The 27286-nt window shown below is 43.5% G+C and overlaps 1 protein-coding gene across 1 annotated transcript in view; it reads left to right on the top strand.

The window, feature by feature from the left end:
• The window catches only part of LOC131882286 (innexin shaking-B-like), a 28556-nt gene extending 5842 nt beyond the window's left edge, over window positions 1-22714 (top strand). Inside the window, exons 2-3 of the mRNA XM_059229388.1 lie at window positions 19007-19226; window positions 21043-22714. Coding sequence (XP_059085371.1) covers window positions 19007-19226; window positions 21043-21557 — 735 coding nt within the window. The 3' untranslated portion in view covers window positions 21558-22714. The remainder of the gene's footprint in view (window positions 1-19006; window positions 19227-21042) is intronic.
• The last annotated feature ends 4572 nt before the right edge of the window (window positions 22715-27286 follow it).

Genomic DNA, 27286 nt, shown 5'->3' with positions numbered 1-27286 from the left:
TCCTTTCTGGAAATGCAACCCATCAAAAAAGACCAAGTTGTGAGGTGATCATTGTTACCAGAGCACATTGCACCTTGACTGATTGTCGCTCTTAGTGTGATAAAATGAAGAACACAGGCCTGAGGTACTGTAGTATGCCTGGAGAAGAAGGCCCCCTGGCGTTCAGGACTTATCCTGTGGAGCTAGGGTTTCTTTGGCCCCATTTTGGAACGACACGAAGGAAGCCGACAAGTCCTCCCTCAATGTGCCGTTTCACAGTGGGGATCCATCTCAGTATCAGGCTTTTCATACCCAGTGGGTCAGAAATAAAATCAGAAAGAACCCTTCTCGATAACATTGGCAGCCAAGATCGTGGTTTATTTTCCATATTAAATAGTTATGTTTAATGATCATATAAGTTCGATTACACAAGGTCATTTGAAGGGCATCTTCAGGCTACCTTGGATTATATGACGTGGAGACAATCTCCTCCTGATCATTGATTGACTTATTGAGCTACTCTTGGATTACAGATGTAATCAGTAAAAATCAATAAGATGAACTTCGACCGAGAGTTAAATCAGTGCTGTGTCTTTTGAAGCCTTCATCCACAATACGGGACCCGACGTTAGAGACTCATTTGTGAGCGAATGGAGCATGGAACAAGATTGAGTGGCAGGTTCCAGTTTTCTTTTCTTTCCACGAAAGCAACGACCCTCGTCCTAATGCATCCTCGTCAAATGAGACAGAATTTATGGAGATTGAAAAAATTTGGCCCATAATTTGTGGCCTTGTTGTCTGTCTCGTTTTGTCTGCTGTTATATGGGGCAAGATTGATGTGTCCATTCACTTTCCAAATCCAGCCGTCGAACAAAAAATGGGAATATATTTCCGCTCCTACCTCCGGTGTCTGAGACTCTGTTTAATGTTACTGAGCACAATACATACTATTGTGAAGCTCACCTTAACCACACCAAAAAGTACGTGCATGGGTCCAGGGCCAAAAGAGCCACAACGAACGCATTAATATAAATCTTTACCCCCAGCTACCCACGAGAGATTTATCGAAGACAGGGGGATCGAGGCCTACGGGAAAAAAAGATAGACTCTGACACTGTAATCCGGGGCATGCTCACACAAAGCCATGCTTCATCTTTGGTCAAGGTCTAGCTTTGGCTTTTTTCATTTACGACCTCATCTACTTTGACAACGAGTGTAATTGTTATCGATGCTTTTCGAAGAAAACAAAGCATCAGTACAAAGGCTTCGATATTCTTCGCACAGTCGGTTTGCGGCAGCCGCATCGGTCTCGAACCTTACTCATCCACCTTTGATGGGATATGCTCAGTATCTGGGATCAACAATAATCCGAGAAATTCGTCTCCAACGATAAGCTAAATTTAAGTCTAAACAATGAGATTCGTAGGCTCGAGGATAATCGAGGCCGGTCTACTAAACTTTGCCAAAATGGGATTTTGATTTTGACATTTGGCCATGAGTAGTGCCAATTGTATTTGGAATTGTTCGCCACCGTTAGTTAACGTGTCGGCCTAAAGTATTTTGATGTTTACTTGCTTGGCTTTTCTCAATGGACCTCAAACCCATTGGGCTGTAAATCGTTGTCCAACGAGCTCGATTTTAAAACTAAAACAGGGGGAGAAAGGGGAAAACCTGTTCCTCAGTATTGAAGGCAGAGAGAGGAATTTAAATCTCATCACCTTGTCCTGGATCCTCTAGGAGACCGTTTCATCACGCCAAAGATCTCATGGAAATGAACTCAACACCGTTTGATCTTCTTAACATGCCTCGAGTTTGAGATTCCGAGGCTGTGAGTCCTCGCATGATCCATATGGATCCAAATGGGACCAATTGTTCCAACTTATAGAGCTTCCTCGACTTCAAATGCTTGCATTGAAATGATCTTAAAGCAAGAGCCTCGGGAAAGACCAAGGGTTCCAGAATTGAGCAACAAAGAATGGAGAGGCTTTGGTGGTCAGGGTAGCAATTTTCTCCTCGTTTGGATCTTTCCTTGGCCTTTCAACGACATGAGTGTCTCCTTCTACTGGACTCGGGGTCTGAAGCAATATCTATCGTGGTACTGGCTGTAATAGCACTTGTGCTTTGCAGTAATATGCAAATTTCATCGTGCCATAAATCTTTTCTCCTCGTTGCCGATTCTGTTGTGTTTTGAAAGTTCCACACTCTCTCTCTCTCGCTCTCTCTTCCTCTCTCTGGCCACTCTCTGTGTGAGCACATACGTATGTACATTTGTGCACATGATCCTTGTAGCCTTTCCACCCGACAAGCCAATTGCCATCAAGTGTTCCTAGTCCCTCCATTTTCTGGCCAAACCTTCCTTCGCCCATGTTCGTTCCCTGAAAATTGGATATGACATACCAATGTCATGGATAAAGTAATAAGGACCAACATAAGCGGCGATGACATATAAATATACACAGGAACATGTATTGCACGAGATGGAATGTTTCCCCAGGGAAAGTTGCATCAAAACTTTGGGACCTCGGATCACCTTACTTCAGTTCTTCCTTGTCGGTCCCATTCACCAAAGTATGACAAAACGCATCCATCCTTCGATCCATCTATCCGACAACCATCTACTATCTGTTGTATCCATGGCTAGATCAATCGATCTCTCAATCCGAATATACATGACTGTTTCCACGTATGCCCCTGCCATTTTATGCCTCAGTGCTCGTGCCAAAAATAACGTAATCCAACTTGGGGGTGGCACAAACCATCCACGCACACGTCTTTGATATCTTGATCCTATATGGCTTTTTCAAATCAATAATACGCAATATTAGCAACGCAAACATTCCATGATACCCCACCAGACATTAATTGCATATGAGTAAGGCACGTTATTGAACACACATGGACTAGTAGATATAATCCGCTAATGAATAATTGAATCATTATCATCACTGGCACATTTTCTCTGCTTTCACATGATCAAAAATACTTCTTTTTATTTCTTTTAAAATGCACGAAATTGCTTGTTCGTCTTTTCCGAATAATTGAATTAAACCTCCCACTCAAATTCATGGTGTGAGTTTTGTCCTTCGGCACTCTTCTCTGCTCATTGAATTACCGTGAATAGACCCACTATTCAATGATGGTCACACTAGTGATGGGGCAAGTTTGGACTCAGTCTTGTGCTCAAAGTTGAATAAATTGACCGAACTCTTTTTGGTCTTTTGAAAGGATGTGAGTGAGGCGGTAATTTTTCATCTTTTCATTGGATTTCGAGACAAAAACCTTTTGTTTTATATAAGTAGAACTCATTATTTTTTTCCAGATGGATGTCCGAGTCAAGAACATTATAGTTTCATTTGACAGCCATTCATTTCTTTACTTCATGTAGTGACGTGAACACAGGAGTGGCATTTCAAGTGATGGCCAAGTTTTGCATTAGCCCTCTGTAGCTTAACAAAAGTAAGAGAAAGCTGGCCAAAGACTTGAGTCTTTGGCCAGATTCAATTCCTTTACTGGACTCGAGTCCTTTGACGGAATCAAAGGACTCGCACCAGTTTTGCCGGAATCGGCCCAACACTAAGCCAGACCCACCTTAAAATTGCATTGTATTCCAGATCTGCATGCTCAGTGCCACTGGTGGGCGGGTCCACCAAGCTGACAGTTGAATGCTTGTAATTTCCATTCCACTGTTACGTTAGGCAATAAGCGCACCTGATCAGCAATGATAATTATACAGATTTGTTCTTCTCACCCCCCGACACTCCACCCTCCTGAGTGAGCCGTTCCGTTTCTCTTCCCATGATTCGATTCTCTAATGCCCGATGGCTGGCCTGGGTTCGTTCCATCGGGAACATTGCACCCTTGAGCAACTTTGGAACGGAATGAGTGCTCGATGGAGGACCAGGGACAAAAAGGAATAAAGAGAGAGAGAGAGGGGAGCCGTCATATGCAAATCAAGGAGGGGGCAGTAATCTTGCGTGACAAAATAATGTCAACCAATTGGTCCAAAAGCCCCTGCTTTAGACCCTTTGACCATCCCGTGGGAACAATTGCCATCAATCTTACCTCATTGCTCTCGCTAAATTCTAAACCCCCAAATCCCTGAGCTCTGGCTTTGAGCCATGAGTGGGCAAATCATCGCTGATTTATGCCAATACAGAATTAGCCGCCCTTTGAGACAAAGGGCAAATTGCTCGTGCCCTTTCTTGAGGAATGGTGGAAAAAAGCAGATCGGACGGCCAAAAACAAGACGGACAGCATTGGCGTTGTCTTTGTCTTAAACGGGAATGCGTTTCGCTCAACACTTTGCAATACTCATTTGCCAACACATCTTAGTACCAGCCAACTAAAAGACCGACCGACCCCTCCGTCCGTCCATGCGTCCATGGGTCCATGCGTCCATCCGTTTGTGTGTACGAATGTATGTATGCATGCATGCATACATGTACATGCAAGCAGTCATGTCCAATATCAGATTAATGGACCAAACAACTTTCAATATGCAGTTTGTTTCCGGACACGACGACGGTGGGTGGATCTCATCGGAGAAACTTGTCCCAGATTTGGTCAACCAGCTCACGTTATACAACTGCCTGCAGATGTTTGGTTGCCTATATGGTTGGGTGGGAAGCTGCTATTGTTGTTGTTGTTATTGTACTTGTTATTGTTGTTGTTGCGGTTGAAGACCAGTAGTTGTCGGACGGTCACTTTGTCAGCTTCAAGACTCTGGGATGCAGTTTTCTATGCTGAAAGTTTTTTGGGACAAAAAGGGGGTCAATGGTCCTTGGTGCAGAAACGGAGAAAATAATGCGGGATAGTGAGGCTATTTTTGAGTCCGCTGAGCTTACTTTGATGATCTGAAAAAATGCATTCTTTAAGACACAGGGGACTGCAATTAAAAGGTATTTTTCTGCAAAACTTTACCAAATTAGTGCGGGAGGGGGGACGGCTTGCAAAGGTGATCATTTTAGCATATAAGTAGAGCAAATATATTAAGTTAAAAGAAAATACATATTCTTTTCAACTTATCACTTTTATTGTTAATAGAAAGATGTTCTTTTTAAATTGAAAGTGCTTCTGACAATATATGGAGTAAAACATTTGTAAGTGGAGTCCACTTTACCAAATTAGTAATAGTGTGGGCGAATTGGAAAATATCTTTTGTAGTTTTAGTGTACATGCACTGGTTTCAGTAAGTTTAGTCTACAAACTCAGTACAAGAACGGTAACATAGATTGTAGTTCGCATTTGGTTACGCGTTTTAATTTAGATAAGTTATGTCATTTTCTGGCAACTCGATGAATAGAAATTTCTCTTAGTCGAGGGTTCACTCGTCGGATGCTTAATGAGTTAGGGAACAATTTAAAGTGAGTCAATTGCTTTGCGATGGCAATCACATAGTGCACCCTCCTCGAAAAGGAAAAGTTTTTTTTTCGAAATACTACATACATATTTCAAGCATGACCTCTTTTTGTGATGGGTTCATTGGTTTTGTCACAACCCCTTTTGGAGACCCTCAACTCAATCGAGCCATAGCTTACTTCTTTCCCAAACCGTGCTGAAGTTGCCGTGCCTAAAGCCGAACGAGCCTTTGCTTGTCCTCTTCGTCGCTGCGTTCCCATTCTTGGCGTCCACATTTCCGGAATTTGAGAGACGTGGAGCGTGGATTTCTCATCTGCCTGAACCGATCAGAAAGTTAAAAGAGGGAAAGGTTGTTCACCCCTTTGGCAAAATGGGAGCCTACCCATGATAAAATGGTGTGTATGAGAAATTAGTGTCCCAATCTATTCGCTCCACGATCAATGAAGGTAAAATTGGATAGGAACGAGGTCCGGAGGTCGGATGAGGAGAAATGAGGGATTTCAGGCGCCCCCTACACAACCATGTCTTGTGCATACGTACACTTCTCGTGGATGGGCAAGGGGGACATGGCACTAGCAATGGTTGTGGCCCTGGCGAGTCTTGATCTTTCCCAGTTGAACATGACCTCCATCTGATAAGCCCCTTGGACGCCATCCATCATCACCCGGTTGGCCACCAAGTAGGAATTATCATCAAAGGCCGTTGGACAGATCGGAAGCAAAATAAAAAAAAAGAGAAAGAAAAGGAAGAAAGAGAAGGAGAGAGTCAAATTTAGCCTCTCTTTTCCCCAATTCTTCAGATCTGGCCATATTTCAGTTTGAAAAATGGATCAAGCGTGACAGGGATTGGCTTGAACGAAAGTGCACTCACTCACTGGTCAAATCCATCCCCATTTCCCCGCCGCCGAATTCGAGGTGCTCTGGGATTCTTGGGAATTCTCAGGGATTTGGTGGAGAAAACAGTTCGCTTTACAACTTTCTTGGCCTTAAAACCATTTCCTTCTACGTCTAGTACCTATACCACAACCCGTGTTGTCGTCTTTTCCTCTCTGTTGGAACCGTTTTCAGCTAAAAGGGTGTCTTTTCCATCTCGAGGAAGAACCGTTTCGTTTTCTCACCCCTTCCTACTATGTAAGAATCTGTCTACACTAGATCCTCTTCGTGCTGCTGCTGCCAGTCTCGCTTGAACCAAACCTGATCAACAGATTTAAAGTAGTATACTAGATCAATATCAACCCATTCGGGTGGTACGACTACTGCCTTGGAGACTGGCAGACGGGTAGACCTTTCAAATCACCCCCAAGAAGCAAAACACTTGCAATATCGGACCGACCGAGAGGAGATCCAATCCATAGATGGAACCCCTCTTCCCGCGATTGCTGTCCCATAACACAGCGGAGGGGAGAATTGAGATCAGCATAATACTGTCTCAAATCGCTAAGGAATATGTCAAGACATCAATAACAGCCTGGTAGCCCTCCTTTAGAAAGGCTTTTACGCATGTCCCTAGTTTTCATATGAGCTGTACAGTACGGTTAAAGTAGTAATACGGAACAAATGGAGATAGTCATCCCGGCCGGGTATCAGACTTACCCCGGGATTTGGTCCTTTATAAGGTTCTCTCCCAATAATCTAGACAATCCAAACCAGCGAATTGTGTTGGCTCTGAATGAATGTTTCATTTGACCACGGCATGTTTAACGTTCCATGTTCCACCCTCGAACATGTTTTTTACCGGGTTTCATGCTTGGAGGGGAAGAAATGAGATTGTGAATTGCCTTCATTTGAGAAGTCTGGTGAATCTTGACCAGGATTTCCCAGGAAAACAAGTCTAGCACCATTCTACCCCGCCTTTTTATGTCTGAATGTATATATGTTAGTGGGCTTTATATATGTGTGCGTGCGCGTAGTTGCCCACCCAGCAGTCACTGTGCTTGTAAATATATGGCAGTAAATGGGCTGAAATGGGCTGAAATGAGTTCAGACTCGGAGCAATGACCTTCTTTTCTTCATGCTTTGTTTCGAACTAGCAAAAAGTTACTCCTATAATTTCGATCTTTATCTGTGGCATTACAAACACACGCATCTACCTGGGCCATTGACATGGATAAATGCGCTCTTTCTATTACATATTTCTTACAATAATTCTTAAGTGCCAAATTAACGGGGTATCTATTGTTTTCCATGAGAGACCGACTGACATATGTAATTGACTTTCATCTCCCTGAAGATGAGAGCTAATTTCTTGGTTGATCCCCATTCCCCGGTCACCATAACCCGCCCCCGCGCCCGCCCTTGCCCTGCCTTAGCCCTCCCCCTCGCCTTCATGAGTCAGAAATGAAGCCAGAGAGAGCTAGGGACTTCCTCCCCCAACCGCGTAAATGTCGAATCATCACATTGGTGGTGACATTTTTCGCCGACCCCTGGTAAATTGGATGGAGGCGTCATCAAGCCAGTGTGACTCGGCATCAAACAGGGCCCATTAAGCTCGTCGTGTAGTCTTTGCCCGAGGAGGTGGTTGGATGGGTGTCCATCGGTGTCCATCCATTGGTAGATGTACTAGACATGCAGAATGTTGAACAGGGAGCTGCTACGTTGACGAGGAGTCGGAATAGTAGTAGTGCTAGTACTCGTAGTATTAACAGAAGTGCTTACTGGGTATGTATGTTCGTACAACTCGAGCCCATGTGCTCCATGCACCTATTAGAGGGCCCAAAGCTGACCTAGTTTCGTTTACTCTCTCGGTGGGTTGGTGCGGACTATGGAGGTGGTTCTTGTGTGTGTATGTGTGTGTGCAATATGATGGCAGCAACTTGTGCCCTACGTATCAACAAGAAAGTGGGTTTCCGATCTCTTCGTTCGTTCCAAGGGAAAAGAAGAAAGAAAAAAGAAAGAAAGAAGGCTAGAGAAAGAAGAGTAACTTCTGGAAGGAGTGAGAGTACTCCACGTTTAATACTGTACGATGCTTTGGGTACAATTCGATTGACTCTTGCTCCAAAGATGGGAATTGGCAAGGAGGGAAGTGGGGGAGAGAGCAAGAGAGAGAGAGAGAGAGAGAGTGACTAAGTCTTGGAAATCAGAACCAACAACCTTCATCTCCGCCTTCTGAGTCAGTCTTTCTTTTTTCTCGATCCATTCATGGGTCCAAGAAAAGCTCGATCGTCTTCAAAACACCCATGAAACACCCACGTAAACATTGTGAAAATGTGAAGAGGGGGTTGTGCGGAATTGACTGTTTTTAAGCCACACTCACATGTTATTGTCCATCAGGAGTAAGTCAAGGAACTTTACTCGAAAGCTGGTCTAAGGTCGTATTGCTAATTGCATCTGGAGACGGTTAACATCCATTCTTGCCGTCGCTTCATTGTAAAGCAACACAATTGTCCCACACTCATGTTGGGAACACTGATTAATGAAATCTTTCAGGAGCCCAAATACACGCACCAACCCGGATCCACTTTAAGGATATCAGGCTGATACTCGTAATTCGGGCTTGAACATTGGGACTAATGATGCCACAAAAAACGGGTTTCATCCCATCCCCATCTCCTGCTCTCTTCCCGACCTGTATGGTTGGCGATCTGGCAAAAAAACGAACCAGAAGCCTGGCTGGCTTGCCATTCACTCATGACAATGGAAAAGGCTCCAAAAGAGGGGGCGGGCGGCTGGCTCACTTGTGTCGCACTAAAAGAAAAGATATTGCCCCTCATCAACAGCCTAATTGGGTATTCTGGAGCGTTGATAAGCCAAGGAGGAATTTTTTGTATGACTAGTCGAGAGACGAGGAATGGGAGGGGACCCTCGACGGATCCCAACGATCTTGTCCTGAAGTGTTATTTTTCAGTGAGGTTCGAGTGTCTCTCCCGATGACTTCCGCCATGGATCCTACAATGGCTTTACAGTAGGTCGTTCAGACGTGATACACGCAGAAACTGAACGTGCATTAGAGCCCCTCTTCCGGGACGTTCACAATACGTGGTGTCCGTACTCTTCGTTCTACATAAAGGCCTGAACTTCATCGTGACAGCAGGCAGTCTGTAGTCAGTCAGCCAGCCAGTCAGCAAGGGATGGAAATGGGAAATGCCACAATCGGGAAGGGAGAGTAGAGTTCAACATTGTGGTGGCACCATGTGGTTCCTGGAGCAGATGATGGGCTTTGCACCAAAAGGCTGACGACCAAAGAAGGTTTTTCCCCTTCAGCCTTGGTGCAACGACATCCTCGCCGTTTTGTGTACCTACAGCCCCCTGCGTACAACCAACCAACCAACCAACCAACCTGGCTGGAGGATATTAGAGAACGGCAAGTGAGCAATTCGCTTTTGCGTACTACACGGGAGAGTGAACGAACGACAATTTCAATGTTGAGGCTTTTATTAAAACACCGCACGGATCGAAGAGTGCCATCCAAGACCCCAATCTTGTGATATCCACTGGAGCTGCCGTGCTCATTTCGTTCCAAGGCAGGGGCCTAATATTTCCAGACAGTTTACATTTCGAGATCCAGATTTTGGCCCCTGCTCCCCAAACCAGATGCATACTGCTAGTTTACTGTACTTTCTTTAATGATTCCCGCAGCTCCGACCTAGAAATTCACTCATGTCAAACTGCCTTAGTTTGACCCCGTGCCAAATGGGCCCATTGAGATCCCCGCTGTCAATATGGATCGATACCGAACCCCAAGGGCGATGATGGGCCCGGGCTGCTTCGTTGTCGTCGTCGCCGTCGTCGTCGCGATCGTGGTCAATGGAAATACGGATAAATAGATATGTGCTTGGATTGCGAAAGTATCGTGACCGCGTTGCTCTAGATTGTCCGCGTGGATTTGACACTCTTAATGGAACTTTTTGTGGCGATGGGTGGAGCGGCACTATTTTGAGGTCACTTCTGATGATGATATGCATTGACATCTTTCTTCCCACTCAAAGAACGCTCCATCAGGGGCGAGTGAGAAGAGAGTGAATACAGGGTTTCCGTAATATCGCTACACTTTGTATGTACTAGGTGCTACACTAACAGCCTCTCTGGCAACGAATGGTAGGGACATGCATACTACATCCTCAGTGCTCCACCATGGAAGAGGCAGAGATCCTACCCGACTGTAAGAATGGCCAAAACCAGGCCTGAGGAAGGGAGCCGAAACTCAATCTTTATGGCCTATTTATTTGTGCAAATGGCATTGCCATAGTGGGCATGGCTATCGTCGCTCGGGTGATCTTTGTCCTTTGAGGTCCCTGCCATCATCACTTTCACTTCCAGCTTCTGGATCTGTCCTTTGCACTTGATCCCTACGGATCCCTGGGTATACTGTTCGTACGTGTGAGTGCGTTCCAATCCTGGGGTAGTGGATGTTCCATCTCGAGCATGGCTTCAAAGTATACGCAAAATATGGGTGGGCTACTAGGAACAAACCACGAGAAGGGGGAAAGGGGATCGAACTGGTAGTGGAACAAACAGTGTGCACATTTGACACGTGGAATATCAACAAGCAACCGGTACAAACATCGCAGTGCGCATCATCATGCAGATGCTCATGGGCTTAACCTCAAAGTTCCAATTCAACCCCCAAATTGGCGATTATTGCAGGCGTGGCCGACCCAGTCAATAGTTTGGCAACAATTCGATTGATGGCTGTCCCATATCTCATCACAACCCATGATGGCTTCTTTTGTTCTCTTTTTCACACACACACACACACACACACACACACACACGCACACACACTCGCTCTGAGCATCTGAGCGTCTTTGGAACACAGGCGAGGGGGGTTGAATGAATAAGCGAAAGAACTAAGCAGAATGAGAAGGAGAATGAAGCCGGGGAGAGGGCTGAGAGACACAGAGACAGAGAGAGAAAGAGGATCATGGTTCTAGCAGTGTGACAAATGGTCACAACTTTTGCACCACACAATCCACATTGAAGATGAAAAGATGCCCCTCTACTCGCTTTAGCACTCTCGCTCAGGAACTGCCATTCGTGAGTCGTACCCTGCCAAGGATACCAGAATGTGCACCTTTCTTGGTACCGAACACATTATTCTCTAGATATTAGACTGGTCGCGAGGATTATATATTTTCATTCAAAAACATACGTATCATTGTGGAACGGGAATTCATGAGACCCTTAAATGGACGGTGTTTCCCTTTCTGCTCGTTTGGGTGTTGAAAGCTTTCTTTCTCTCTTTCTGAAACAAAGTTTGGCGAAGGACAAAGTGCACGAGAGAGGCGGAAAGGCTTGTCTCGGGAAATATTCAAGATTTACAAATATGTGTCCCAACTTTTTGAATAAGGGGGGAATTGATAAGCCGCCCTCTCGTTGGTTGGTTTCAAGTAGTACATACTTCTCGTTCGTTGTTTCCACCCTTTTTTCATCCATCCATCTACCGTACGAGTCGTAGCCAAGCAACCCTGCCCAAGTTCCTAGTAACCCACATTGAAGTTTGGTCGTGGTAGATCGGGTGTCGGGAGGGAAAAAGAGGAGTATTTGTTCCTATTTGTGTGGCAAGAAAAAACTTTAAAATTCAGACTTGGCCGGAAAATAACGGGGGAATGGGGAGTTGATCCCAATACTATTTATTCAGTGGAGGAACGCCGTTCCCCTTGGAGCAATCCTCCTTATCTCGAGTACTTCAAGATGGAATTACGATGGCTTGTGTGTGGATGCAGTTGGGCTGACAAATGGGATTTGAACTGCATTCGCTTCCACTTCCTCGTAGACCGAGTTCAAAGAACAAATGAGATGTCCCGACCGTAATTGACAGCTGGATACAATTGCACTTTGGGTGCCGCTAGTTCTAATCTCCATTTTTAACCTAATGGCCCGAGTATCGGCAAGACTACGTCGAGCAGATTTGAATGGGTAATGGGAATTTTTGTACGTGTTCTCTGCATGGAATAAGAAGAAAACACTCGCGCACTGGACTAAAAGAAACCAGCCTTAGCGATGGCCTTCTTCTCTATCTCTCATCATTATTTTTCGTTAACCCCGTGAACTCTGAAAGGAGGAGGTCTGCACGTAAACACAAAACCAACGTGTGGCTCCATTGGTAGTTTGGTAGTTCTTTGAAATGGTGGCTGTGCGATGTTGCACCTTGGCAACTAGTACTGACACACTTTGATAAGCCAGCCAGCCTGCTGGCATCTTTAGTTGCCACTTACGTATATAGATAGGTATGTAGGGCGATTGACAAGCGGCAATTTCCCTTGAGCCAATGCCTCGTCAATTTGCATTGTACGCACAATGTAGGTACAAGTTGAAATTTGCGTGTGGGGCGATTGAACGAGGTATTGGATTTGGTTCGATTGGCATTCGCTCAGGGAAAGGTTGAAATTTGGGACTCCGACCACGGCAGGAGGGACTGAAGGTAGGTTTGGAAACTTTGGACCACTGAAGGATTATTACCGCACAGGCAATTTGGACCAGTTTGTCATGTTGATTCTCATCATGGTCATTGGTTTGGTAAGTGAATGCACTAACCATCCAGGAAGTTGGCTCCTTAACTAGGTTAGCTTGCGGTTGAGAACCAAATGCACGACATTCACATGTTCATCATGCACCCACCCCATGAGGTTTGGCGCGGGCAAAGTTTGTCACTTGTCAGGTTTAGCCAAACCGGTTCCAATCCAAGTTGGGGCAAGTATCCCTGCACCAAAATGAGATTTTGAATCAAAATTGAATTCAAGTCGGTCTAGCCGTTCAAGGTGATCCCAAGTACAACCTGGCTCTTTAGGACCACCCTGAGAGTGTTCTGTAATTGTACTCTTGACTCCCAGGCATGTGGATTGTACGTACGTACGTACGTAGAGGGTATCTTTGAACCTTACCGATGTGTTCAATTTAATGATGGGGTCTAAGCCAGTCGGTCTCCCCTAAACGAGACCCCTCCACATTCTCGTTATTGCTTTCTCCATTCCATGAATTGAAATGACTTGAAATGAATCTCTCTCGTGGGCTTCGAGAGTTGAGATTCCAGATTCGAGATTCGTCGACGGGGGGCGTGGACGGGACCACAGAAACGCGTTTCATTATTCCCCAAAATGGTGCTTGCGAGCATGCAAGTGAACAACATATATATATTAGCGGTAGTGAAGAGGGACATAACATAAAACAAGGGCACTCACGGGCTCTTGGAGGAAATGTCCGCCGAGAGAGCCACTAAGGCCCAAAGCTTGAGCATAAGCCAATGCCTTGGTCTGGGGTCCACCCACCCACTTGAGCACTTTTAAATCCGAGTTCTCTCCCCCCTCCCCCTTGTCCCTTTTTGTTGTACTGGAAACGGACTTGAGGAAGAGATCGCCAAGGACATTCATGACGGATCAAGGGAGGAGGAGGATTGCATTAATTAAATCCAATTTACGCTTTCTCCTCTTGCATGAGAGCGAAATGTTCTTCAAATGTAGCTGAAAGAGTTTTGAGGGCTCTCATACCCGTTAGAGAACATACTTGACTTGAAGTGGTCACAGTGAAAAAGCCAACCAAGATTGAGGGCTCAATACCAAGAGAACCGTAATTGGAGCTCAGGAGAAATTCAATTTCGTTCACGAAAGAAGTCACAGTCACACTCCAATTACCTCATCAATTGTCATCAATGACTCACCAAGGATGTTTGAAACCAAAAACAGGTAGAGTTAACGCCGAAAGTGGAACCCAAGCAAATGTTTCAAAACGAAAGCCAAACTTAATTGCAAGCTTATGTAACTTTCACCAGAAAATGTTCGAGACAGGGCTGAACCAAATTGTGTTTTAAGCCCATTGTGAAAATGGATGCTTAATTACTCGAAACTGTCAAACATTTTAGACCAATAATGGATCCGCGGACCAAAAAATACAACAGTAAGAAAGATATATGAATAGATCAATGTGCACTTTTCGTAAATTAGAGACTCTGATCCATCCCCCACATATGGTTGGCGATGGTTTATCGATAGTTCCTCTAATCGAGGAACTCTTTCAGTAATCTTACTGGTTGCCCCAAAGAAGAAGTTCCTCCCTGGATTTCATCCCTGTTCTCCATCCACCGACATGGCCGACCCTTCCTCCATCCACACCACCGGCCTCGTCCTCGAGCCTGCGCTGTTGTTGTTGCTGTCGTCGTCGTCGTCGTCGTCGTTGTCGTAGCTGCTGGACTACTGTACGTACTCTTCCATTAAAGCCTCGGGCCACTTCTCAAGTTTCATGCGAATTCTTGGCCTGATTCTCCCGCATTGCTGAAAAATGAGTTCTCGCTATTCTCAATAGCCTGATTCTAGCCGACCATAGACGGTCATGGGTCTGAGATTCCCATGATCTGAAGCGAGAGAGTGACTACGGGGAATTAAGTCACCCTGTAGATAAATTTGACTAGACAGATCCCGGCGAGAAGAGGCTCCCAAAGTAAACACCAGAAGATTGGAATAGGGAATAACTGGATCGTCTTGGTGGAACAATAACTCTGGTTTTCGAGTTCCGTTAAGGCACGCGCCACATTCCAAGTATAGAGTTTACAGCCCCCATAAGGAATCGTCTCAAACGAGTGAGTGGAATCCTTCAAAAGTTTCTCCCCTCAACTTCGTGTCCTCCACCTCCTCGTCCCATATCCCTTCCCCCCTCTCCGTTCATGTTCCATTGCTGGTGAGAGTTCTTCTTATGTATAAAACCTAGTATGAAGTAGTAGTAATTCGACCACTACCACCACTACCACCACCACCACCACTGGGTGGGTGAGTGGCACTTGGGGCCCGAAATGAGGCACCCGAGCACTTGCCTCATTTTTGTTCCATTCTTGCCAGGCCAGCTTGATATTCCGATTGAATCGGAGACAGAGAAGTAGCGCAACGTTCCCATGATTTCGGAACGTACTCCTATGGGAACTTGTGAAGCAAAAGAAATTGCTATCTGCCCCCTTTCCCCATCTCTAAGGGGGAAATTGAGTGAATTTATATTTTTTTGCCCTTCTTGGGCCCACACTTGAAGTCACGTAGGTATTGACTGGATCATAAATTACCGCTCAGATTGTTGCTAATGGGAATGAAATGGATTTTCCTGCTGTGAAATTTGGACCCACAAAAAATTCACACCCACGGGCCTAACCTAAGCAATGATGGCCCATGAACACCCACAGAGACTGAATGCTCAGGTCGCCCAAAACAACTAAACTGGTCAAGGATCGAGGATCGAGCATCAATGTCAAAAATGAATCGGGGAAAAATGGAAAAAGATACCTCTGTCTCCAGAAGAGAGATTGAAAAACGTTCTCGGCTTTGATTGATTTGACTCAATCTTAGCTCAAAACTATCCGGTTATTTGATAAATTAAACTAAATGAAGTGTATTTTTCTGGTTTCTTATATTGAAATGGCAAAATGAAAGCACCGCAATGGTTTCAACCCAATGGCAACCAAACAAAAGGATTTAATGCGTCTGAAGCCAAGCGTGTGAAGTAGTTGGTTTCTTGAGTTCCGCATCAGTATCAAAGAAAAAGCAATCACAGTGGAAAAAATATCCTTTCCCATACATAACTTCATTGGAAGTGCCACTCTAGATCAAATGAAAACATTGGCACAAAAAAGGATGTGCACTTGAGATGGCTACTCGACTCGTGTATTAAAGTTGCTGTACGTGCAAGCAAGTTGGAAAACAGATCTTAGTTCTTGGGCACTTCTTTGTGTTTGTTCTGGCTGGCCGATTTATGCTCGAATGGCACCAAGTCTCATTATCAGACAAGTTTTCCTGCCAGTTTTAAGTATTGGACCAGTACGAGTAGCTTGCTTGGACTGGCTGTGAAAAAGGCATTGCCGACCAGAAGTACTCGAAGCACCAATCTTGGACCATGGCAGATAGAGTATCATAAAATCGTTGATTCAGCGACAACTACCGACCAACAAACAGTCACCCAGATAAGCCCAAAATGACTCCAAGATTTGTCGTTGTATTACATACCGAGTGGGCAATCACCCAACCATCTCTTGGAAACACACGGCTTTTTCCAATAGAAGACATAAGGGGATGGTTGTCACCCTTCTGTACCTCTCAATAGAGGTCTAGAACAAAGAGAAGCGTGAGCTGGATTGGTTGAGCTTCAGTGATCCTTCATGCGACTGACTAATTGATAAAGCGAAGGTTACCGTATCGATATTTTGGGGGCCATTTTATTCTAGAGAAAAAGGGCATCAATTAAAGCTTACTGAATGATAACGGTGCCAAAAATATGTCCCATTGCTCCGGCTGAGTTTCCGGATCTGATTAGTGTGTAAATAGTGAACTCGGTCAAGACAAATGGTGGTCCTCTACATCTTGAGCTTTTTCCATCTTGTGTCCCACCCCACAACGCTATATGCCACGGATCCAGGGATGTAAATGGAAGGATTGTTAGTGCACAGGGAGTGCAGCACCCTTATTGTTTACTCGCTGTTGTGTGCCCATGCTCAAGAGTTATCATTATTATTATCATCATTATCTGCCTCTGATGGCTTTTTGCTCTTGCATTACTACTTGTGTCCGATTGTTAGTGGCCCCCAAGATCGACTGCTTCCTACGTCTTAAGTACTACGATAGTATGAACAATGCGAACATAGCGTACAGTGTGGAGTCGGACTAAGCGGAAGAAACAAGGGGAAATTGGGAAAAATGACGCCAAGAAAGAAGGGTGGAATGGATCATCCCCCTTTTGGCCGGTCATTTCCAACAATAGTGAGCATGACTTGCTGGCTCACTCACTCTTGAGACTTGGAACAAGTAGTTGGAAACAGAGGAAAGGGACATTGGTATCCCCAATGGCGAAACACATGACTTGGACAAATACTTATGTTCGTATAGCGTTTGTCGCAAATACAAACTTATTGATCGCGAAAGGGGTTGAAAAGGGAGGGCGTTAAAAAATGGTGTGTGAATGGAAGCGACAGGCTTTAGTCACGCGTTGTTGGCTGACTGCAGATTCATTTGACCCCCATTCCCTAACCCCCCCCTGTTGGCGTTGGGTGCTCTTAAGGAAGAGTAGTTCTGCATTGAATTGGCCCATTTGATTATTCTTCAGATCCCTCTTGCGATAGACCTCCACCGGCCATCACCTTCCTCCATGTCGTCTCACCTTCCCCATCCCCCAGCCAAATCCCAAATCCCAAGCAGACACTCAAAAAATCTGAATTGAGTATACAGTACCCACTAGCCAACCCTCTCGAATTCCTCTTCGAAGATCGAAGAAGGGAGAAAGGTTAAGAAATCTGGGCGGGAGATCGTGGTGGTTGGAAAAAAAATATCGGATGGAACTGAAAGGAGAGGATGGAAGAGGAGTGTTATAAATTCCGGCCGCCTGGAAATGAAGTGAAGATACATTCACCTTTCCTTCCGGAATTTTTTGCCTATTGGTGAACTGTCTTGGTCCCCTTTGGGATGGTTCCAAGGAGTCAATTGTTCCTTCAGGTCAAATCCAAAATCTCCTGACTCATGACTTTGTTTCAATCTCCTATTTGTCAATATAAGGTATTTTGTTATAGTTTGACCGTCTATCGTGGAATAGGAAGCAGAAATTTGTCCCAAACACGGATCACTCCAGGAAATATGTTCATGGATCCCAAAGTAGAAAAATAAATCTTCTCCTCTTAGATTTCAAACCCCTAGAGGCTTATGGAATTTGATTCTCGTATGATAACAATTATTTTCAACTTTGAATTTGATCCATTCTCTGACTATGCCGTGACCAACTGACCTACCCGGGAGTTATGGGACATTAGTCCACCTAATAAAGAGACGGCTCCGGCATGAGGGTAAAAAAACTTGATCAAGTTTCAATACCAGGAGTTGCGGGATATCCTAATTGTTCATGTATGGCACTACTTGAGTGACTTAATCAGATGTCAGAACTTGCCCTGGACCCTGCCGCTCAGAGGAACACATCGGGGAGACAAATTAGTTTATTCCTCATAGTTAACAAGGGTCCAGTGAGTCGGAACATGAGACCAAAGCCAAGAAGGGGAGAAAAGCGGAGAAAAGAGAAGAAGGAGGAGGAGGGAGCTTTAGCACCATTTTTCTTCTTCTTCTTCTTCGCTCTTTCGCTCTTTCTCTTTTTCTGTCTTTCGACTTTTCTTCAATGCAATGAACCCTATATTTTCGAAAACTTAAAGGGGGAGAAAGCTCGAGCGAGACCCTGTTCAGTTAGCCTCCTTGTCGTCGTCATCCCCATCGATTTTCATTGTTCAGTTCAAGCAGGTTGAAGTTTGCTCACCGGTGCCCAAATTGGAGGCCGCACAACCTCATTCTTGGACTGCGTCGAGTGATGTGTTCCGAGAGTGTGTTCCACCTTTCACGAGCTCGATCATTTCTTGAGGTGAAGGTGGGTGAGCCAATGAGGATGGTGTTCCACTTCTAAATATGCTGAGGTGGAACAAAATCATCAAACAAAAAAACTTACCCACCCCCCACCCCCTTCCTTCGAACCCTTTACACCCCCTTTCTATTGGGCCACAGTAGGTATGGTTGGTTAATGACTTTGTCGAAAAGTTACTTTGAACGTACAAGCGAGCCAAAAATAGTTCCTCTTTTAAAGTTGGACTGAAATGGAGCACGAGGGTAGTTTATTCGAGAAAAAGGGGGCTTTTCATCTGACATCCGAGCCCTTGGCCATCCGACATAGTACATCCCTAGTGTATAGACTGCGCTTTTACAACCGCCTAACATATTGGTCACCTCCATCGTTTGCAGGCAATCCTGTTCTATGTTCCTCGATGGCTGTGGAAGAATTGGGAGGCCGGCAAAATTGTGGCCCTCAAAATGGACCTGGATCTCGGGATCATCACCGAGGCGGAAAAGCGTCAGAAGAAGAAGCTCCTTCTCGATTACCTCCATTCCAACCTCAAGAATCACAACTTCTGGGCCTACAGATACTTCTTTTGTGAATTCCTTTCATTGCTCAATCTTTTCGGTGAGTCTCTACAAGGAAATGGGCCAAAACACGGATTCCAATGTACAAACAAGACTTTGGGAACGAGTTGTTATCTATCTTTCACGTGCCAAACTCTAGGGAAGAACACAAGTTTCGAGTTTTGCTTAAAAAAAAGAAATCCCCACTTTACCAACCTTAATTAAGTTAACTCAATCAGTTTCATGGGCAACTTTTTACCTTACTTCTTTTCCATTAGATTTTTGGCAAAACCATCGAAATGTTTCAGTTTTCTTCTTACATAAAGCAAATTCCATCAATATGTGGCCTTCACATTGGCTCTGAAAAGGAAGGCTATTTCTTGACCCCAGAGCTTGCATACTTGCGGAGAAATTGATATTGGCCGAAAGAGGCCCACACTGTCATGACGAGATCGAACAAAACTTAGTTGAAGTGCATTCCCACTTCTTTGCGAGCGTTATTTCCGATCACACTGTACTCATTTGTTGTAGTCACACTCTAGATTGGGACAACCTTTCAAATGCATTTGCGGCCGCATCATGTCTGATTTTCATCAATTGATTGGCCAGAAACTTGTCGTGACAATGTTTTTCAACACCTACATTACATCTACCCAATCGAACTACCTACGGCTACGGTAGGATCCCAAATGAGATAACTAGCAAACAAGAGCAATTCCTACTTACCTAAAAACAGACCATCTCGACTGAAGGGAGGATTTCCCGAAAGCCACTCCCCCAGCGGCACTTTTCCAACGCATTTCGTCATTATTCAGATTTCAAATGATCTTTTGCTCTTTTGGCAGAGAATGAATGAGAAATGATCTGGAGACCTGAAAGGAGAGCATTGACACTGATCGTTCCCGATCCTTAACTGACTAAGAAGAAATTTTCAATCTGGGCTCCATCTGGGTGATTTTCTTTCTTCATTTCAACTGTCTTGCACACTACCAATCAAATGGGCCGGATTTTCATCAAAGACTAGGCTGTCTCCTTGTAGTCATCTTCATTTAGCAAGTGTTCGTGGCAATGACGAATGGATCATAATTTTGTCATTAGAAGAACAAAGAGATCAAACAAAGTGTGTGTGTGCATGGGACTCCGAATGCCGCCTACCATCACCACACATTCTGTATGATGTACAGCATAGAAAAGAGAGTCGTCACATTTGTTAAGGGGTTCCGAAACTAACTTTGAGGGGAAGGTCCAAGGTCGGACCGATTCTTCTTCTCGGTCCTCAATCCCCATGAAATGCCATACACAAACACTCTAACCCACAGACAGACACATCGGGTATTCACCGACAACAACGACAACAACAACAACGACGACGACGACAACAACGAGGACATCGTACAACACACATAAGAGAGAGAGAGAAATTGAGGGGGAGGGGATGACGACTTTTGTTAATGAGCTCTGAAATGGGAGGAATTTGTTTAAAACCGCGTGAAAATATGCCTTTCTGCGTGTGTCTCGCTCGGTCTGACTTGTCCTCACTTTGGCGACGAAATAACTTGGCATCAACAAATTGCGAAGCTCATAAAATGAGACATGGGCCATTGTCAAGAATTCCGAGTTCATGAGGCTCACTAACACCACTTTATGTACGACTCCATTCTCTGTCTCTCTGTCTCTCTGTGGGTCGAAATGAATCGGAAATAGGCTTTGCACATGGGGCACAAAAAGCAACAACAATCCCGGTGGCTTACACCACAAACGTCCATTGTGACTTCTTTTTGTTGTCTTTTGTTTTGCCGATGTTTGTTGAAAGCTACCCAAGGAGAAGTAACTCACCCTTTTTGCTCTGAACTCTGTTGTTGTTGTGTCCGTTTCAGGTCAAATGTTGCTCATGGACAAGTTCTTTGATGGGACGTTCCTCACATTTGGCATCGAAGTGATCTCGTTCGCTGAGCGCGACCAAGAGGATCGTATCGACCCCATGGTCTACATCTTCCCTCGGATGACCAAATGCACGTTCCACAAGTTTGGAACGTCCGGTGAGATCGAGAAACACGATGCCATGTGCATCCTGCCTCTGAACATTGTCAACGAGAAGATCTACATCTTCCTCTGGTTCTGGATGCTCCTCTTGTTCATCCTCACCACCTTGGTGTGCGTCTATCGAGCCATGATCATCTTCTCACCCCGGATGCGGGCCTACTTGCTCTACATCCGGTTCAGGCTCATCAAGAAGGAGTGTATCAATATCATCATCAAGAAGACCAAGATGGGCGATTGGTTCTTGTTGTACATGCTGGGACAGAACATTGACTCGATCATCTTCAAGGAAGTGGTCCACGAGCTGGCCAGAAAATTGGGCTATCACAACAAGGACATCTACGATACCTAGTCCCATGGGTGAGACTTGACCTTTGTGTTCCTGTTCAAATGAGCGACACTCATGGGGGACCACGGTGAATGAAGTTCGTGCTTTCGAAGAAATTTCAATCATTGAAGAAAAGGCGAGAAATTGACTTGGTCCAACGGCATCTTGGTTGGTGGTCCGTTATTGTTTGAGCCTTTTTCCTGAACGGTTTTGATGCTCCAATCATAAATGCCTCGACGAAAGAAGAACGTCAGTGATGCTCTTTGACAAACATTGCGATCCAACGAAGAGGGCTGCTGACTGTGCAGCCTCACAGCCTCATAGCCTCGCAGTCTCGTAGCCTCAGAGCCTCGCACATCCCATGAGAAAAACAGTGCTTTGAATTCCGCGTGGTCGTTCCACGTGGCCGTTCCAAAGAAAACATCATCACCCATTCACACCCGAATAACTAGAACAAAAACAAGAACTGCCACTGCCAAAACAATAACGATAATACTAATAATTCTGTGTGGACATTTGACCACAGAGTTTTTTCATGCTTCGAGAGCTTTTTTGACTTCAAAACAACTCACTCTCTCTGTCTCTCTCTCTTCCGAGATTTTGCTATAAGCTTTTGCGCGAATCAAGACTTGAAGGAGAGCAGTCCCATTTTCCAGTAGAATTAGACTTTGAATTGAAAAAACAAAACAATTACTAACCCTGTTCCAAGGGCCCCCCCCAATGTATATGTACACTTTCTTCCACTGCTGTGACGATGGCAGCGATGGTTCAAGTGATTTTCATTGATATTGCTGAAACTATTGTTATTATCATTATTATCATTAGTACCATTATTATTATTATTATCATCATTATAATCATCATTATTATTATTATAATTACTACCACCAATCTCGTCACCCATTATTGTATACTTCCAATTCTGCCCATACCTTTCTCATTATCAACTATAACCATCAATGATCCAATGCGATGCCGATATTTAACTACGACTATTACCACAATTACTAGGTGCTGCCACACGTACGTACGCATATGATAATATGTTATCATCATTTTTAAATGCAAAATCTGTCTTTTTGTAACGGCGAAACAACATTTGTCAATGAGGGTAGTCATCATGCTATCACTCATGTGAGAAAGTATTCAATTCTAGGAGAAATAAAATTCAGTAACTTATGGCTCATGGTTTTTCTCTGTCTAATGTATTCAATTAATGCATAATTTCAACGGCTCAAGGGTAAAGAAAGCTAACTATTTAGCCATATTTGTAGCGATATTTGAAAGCATCTCCGGCTAGATTCTAGATCTATGGGGATAAAAAATATAGGGTTGATTTACATTTATTGGGCTTGAGCATGTTATGCCCAATTTCTTAATTTTTTTCATTTCCTTGACTAAATAGTGCACAGGCTATTAGATGAGGCTTTAAAAGTTAAATAACTTCTGATGCTGATTTGGCTTCCATAGATTTCAGTGTTATTATTGCAAACCCGCAACCTCGCCTTTTAACTATCGCTTAAATGCAGAGTGAGTTTTGTTTTAGATTCGACTTTCCGGCATAACTCCTTTCAAGTTTTTGAGAAATTTTGCCTTCGAGCCAATATTTCTTACTATTTTTTTTTAAATATATCACTTACATACATCTGGCAAATTTCGACAAGAATACCCATGTCACTTGGCACTTTTTTGAGGAGTGGTTATGTAACCAACAACTCATCCTGCCCCCACATGATGTTTTTTTCACGTTTGGCCTTAAAGCTCGCCCTTTGAGCCCTGGACCAATGGTTCTGCACAGAGGAAGCATTTAGAGCAGTCTTTAGCGCGAATGGGCGACAGCTGAACGAATGGCTCTTAGAGTATGGTTACTGATTGCAGAGGGGCTGCCTTCAAGCGGCTGGAGTTGCACTGTTCCATGGTTGCCGATTTTAGATTTCAAATCCAAACATGATTATGATTCTACTAATCTACATCCTCTTCTGATTTTTAAAGCAAAACCAGTTTTACAACACCCCTAAGCAATATTGTGTGATCAACAATAACATTCAGGATATTCTTTGTCTAGAGAATGTAACCCTTAGACAAAGACGTTCTTCAGGTTAAGCTTCAAATTATTTTAGGAACCATTCGTCCAGTAGCTATGTGAATCAAAAAAAAATCATGTACAAAAGCAACCGTTCTTTGATCCTGCTCAATTTGTGGAAGGATGGTTTAGACTAACACCACCGCCAATTCACCCGTGATCCAATTGAATTTTCAACTATCGAGTGAGTTGTACTGGAAAACTTAAAAATATGTATTTTTTGGTTTGACTGAAAACAGCGACTCGTTGCAAGTTTCTTTGGTTTCTTTGTTGCCCAAAGTTGCTTTTAGTAATATCCCAAAGATCTTCTCATTTTCAAGTTAATACTTTAGTTTTTGAAGATCTCATCCATTTTTGTGTTTGTTTCTTTCCACTGGCTTGCCTTATTAGTTATTAATTACCCATGCGAATTAAAGAAAATTCCCTGAAGAATGTAGTTTGGGACCCTGAATTTGGGTGTTTTGAGGAGGGATAATTTAGACAAACATCACAGCCAAACTGCACCGGGGATAGCCTGAATTTGTCCTCTATTTCAATTTGCCGGCTTGTTAAAGCAAACAGTGTTCTAATATTAAACTAAGAAATTAGTACACAGAAATGTGACAGAACTGCATCAAAAATGACCCTTTTTTAAAGTTTTGTAGCACAACTCACTCAATAGCGGTAAATTCTATTGGATCCCAGATCGAGTTTATTGTGATTTTTGTCTAAATTCTCCTGCCCAAAAAGCCCAAATTCAGGTCGCCGCAGTACACTATCCTCGGATTTTCTTTATTTCAAAAGGGGAATTGCTCTAAGATGGAGCCAGTGATAAATAGGAAAAACAAAAGAGTAGGTTCAAAGTTTTGGAACCCAGATTTTCCAGCACATGAAGTAACTACTAAAATTGACTTTACGTGGGAAAAACCTTGGTTGAGAGTACTCTAAACAAAATCGTTAATTTTTAAGCCACAAAAAAAATCGTTTTGAACGCCATGAGACCTCTGACACCTCTCGATAGATTTAGTTGCCGTTCCTCAATCCATCTCAATCTTGAATATTATCGGCATCTTTGGAAGTGCAGATGCGTTTTCATATCTCAAAAACATATTTGGCATTTTGATTTGTTCATATTGGACGGAAAAATGCAGTGTTGAACTGAGCACTAGATAACGTAGCTTAGGTTCAACGAAACAAGTTCAAGGAAAAATTCCCGTCGATGTTAGCATGGAACTTATTGAGAGAGTAACAGTTCGTGGCCGATTTTCCTTCCTCAAAACAAAGCGTAAAAGCCTACCTTGACTGTACTCAATTAGCACCTCTTGAGCCTTGTTTGAATTTATGCATTTTGCCCTGAGTCAAATTATCTAGGAACTAAAGTTTGAGATTAGTTTTAGTTGTGAGAGTGGACCTTGTTTGTGCATGTGCTCATATTTTTTCTCGTCATATGCAACATTTTTTATGTTATTAATTGGGCTTTTAGTTAGGTGTGTCCATGGACCAATGAGTGTTTTACATAAAAGATTTTTATCCATTTGAATGGATTGCTTGCTATTGTCACTGTCATATTTGATTAAATGGTTAAGAGAAAGATGGCAACGAAATACACCTTTAAAGGCTTATCAAACTTTGTGCCAAAGGTAGGTTTTGCGAGTAGAATCTCTATTGTACCGCAAAGATGTCGTAGCTTATCCTAATGTTCTCATTAACAGTTAAATCTTATCTCATTTCGTTTAGACGATTTTTCAAACAGTTCGCCCACTTGAAATTGATTGGTAATGCCACTATAAAATTTTAGTGATTTCCAAATTGAGAACAGGGGCCAACCTCATAATTCTGGGTGTAGCGGAACGATCCAAACAGAACAATTTCCACTTTTGGGCTGGTCTGGATGGATGAGAGAGCGCTTGACCCTCCTTCAAGATGTCTAAGGAACAGGTTTGGTTTATGTCAAATAAGCCAATTCAGTGAACAACCCACTTAAAATCTTAGATAAATGGAATGAATTCATGATCGGAACTTATTTGCCAAATGTACGTATATTGCTGTGTCTTACGACATAAAAAAACCTGTTCAAAGCGTCGAATTTCAAAGACTTGTTCATTGTCCTGGATGTTATTTGCGTGTAAATATGAACAGCATGATATCAAACATTCCTGATTTTGTATTTTGCAGTACATGCAAGTTAGCCACGACAACTAGGAGCTCGTTACAGCTATTCTAGGCCTAACACTGACGTTTGTTTCAAGTTTTGAAGATCCTTTTCTTGGTCATAGGGCTCAAACTGAAAAGGGAAATTACACGCCCCATTGCAAAAGAAAACATCTTATGATATGTTACAAGCAAACAAAAGAAAACATAAACTATCCTAGTCGGACGTTTAGGCAAGCTCCGGTACCAGCAAACAACCTTTCCTGCCAGTACCATTGATGCAAATTGGGCACTTCAAACTAGTTTTCACGAAACTGACCTTTCCTCACAGAGCAATGCGAAAGAAGGGTCAGCCATTCAAGAACGTGTTTGTAGCCCCAAACTTCCAACACTGGCACTGGTACCAGCTCTAGTACCAGCAAACAAACGAACCTGCCAGAGCTTGTCTAAACGTCCCCATTGCAATGCTCTAAGCACTAATTAAGAATAAGACTCTAAAGCTTTGCTAGAGAAAACTCAATGCGTAAAAGATATCAATTTTGGAAAATTTAGCCCAATTTTTTGAGGAGACTAACTCCTAACATAAGAAAACGCTCTCTGAAGGGTAGATCGTAAACTTCTTTTCGTGTTGCGTAAAGACCATGGTTGCGAGATAAATTCCGTAATTTTTGAATATTGAAAGAATTAAAATATTTGGCACATTTTTGCTCGTAATTTGAAACTGTTGGATTAGGAGCTCTGGATCAAATTCAAGTTCAAGTTTCAAATGCAAGAATGGATCTCTTTTCTAAGCCCTCTTACCTCAGAGTTCTTATCTCTGTCAATCTTTGGGTAGACCCAAACAAAGTCGGAGCGTTTGATCAGGCTACCCACAATTCACTTTTGTTAGCTACCTGTACATTTCATTCTGGAACTCCCTATGGAAGAGATAACAAGAAAGCAAATTTAGGGTCGATATCTGAGTCCCGAATAATTTTGCCGAGTCCGAATCTCCGGGAATCGACAAGAAAAAATCGATGTTGGATTACTCTGTTACAATAGATTGCCTTAGATTTACTTGTTGGTAAATTAGTTAGACAGCTGAAAAATCAATATATGTTGCCGCTTCCAATGATGAGAATCCAACAATCACTTTTTATTCCAAGCGTTCCACCCATAAATATTCTCTTTCATTTTTTTGTTTAAAGAAAATAGCCTCTGTTTCACCGATTACATCAATGTCACGCATTCCAATTCATTGGCTCATGCGCACTTTCAGTGGGTGAATCATAACCCGGGTTTCTTGGTCATCCCGAAAAAGTCTAGCGTAATTCCGGGTAAGTAGCACCCTATTCGAGTTCAATTGCACTTGAGAAATGAATGGGGGAGTGACTTTACTTATCCTGTGAGTTGAATACCTAGTGCCTTCACGTGCTCACAACATATTTTGATTCATCATGGGCATGGGCAACGGTGGAAATTTCTTGTGGAGCCTTTTATGGTTCATTTTGCTACTAGTCATTGCTTTTCCTTTGGCTGGATTCTGTGCCGGGTTCTACAT

The sequence above is a fragment of the Tigriopus californicus genome, chromosome 6 (assembly GCF_007210705.1).
Source record: "Tigriopus californicus strain San Diego chromosome 6, Tcal_SD_v2.1, whole genome shotgun sequence".
Lineage (NCBI taxonomy): Eukaryota > Metazoa > Arthropoda > Copepoda > Harpacticoida > Harpacticidae > Tigriopus > Tigriopus californicus.
The sequence above is the reverse complement of the archived record's forward strand: the minus strand, read 5'-3'. Positions and strand labels throughout refer to the sequence as shown.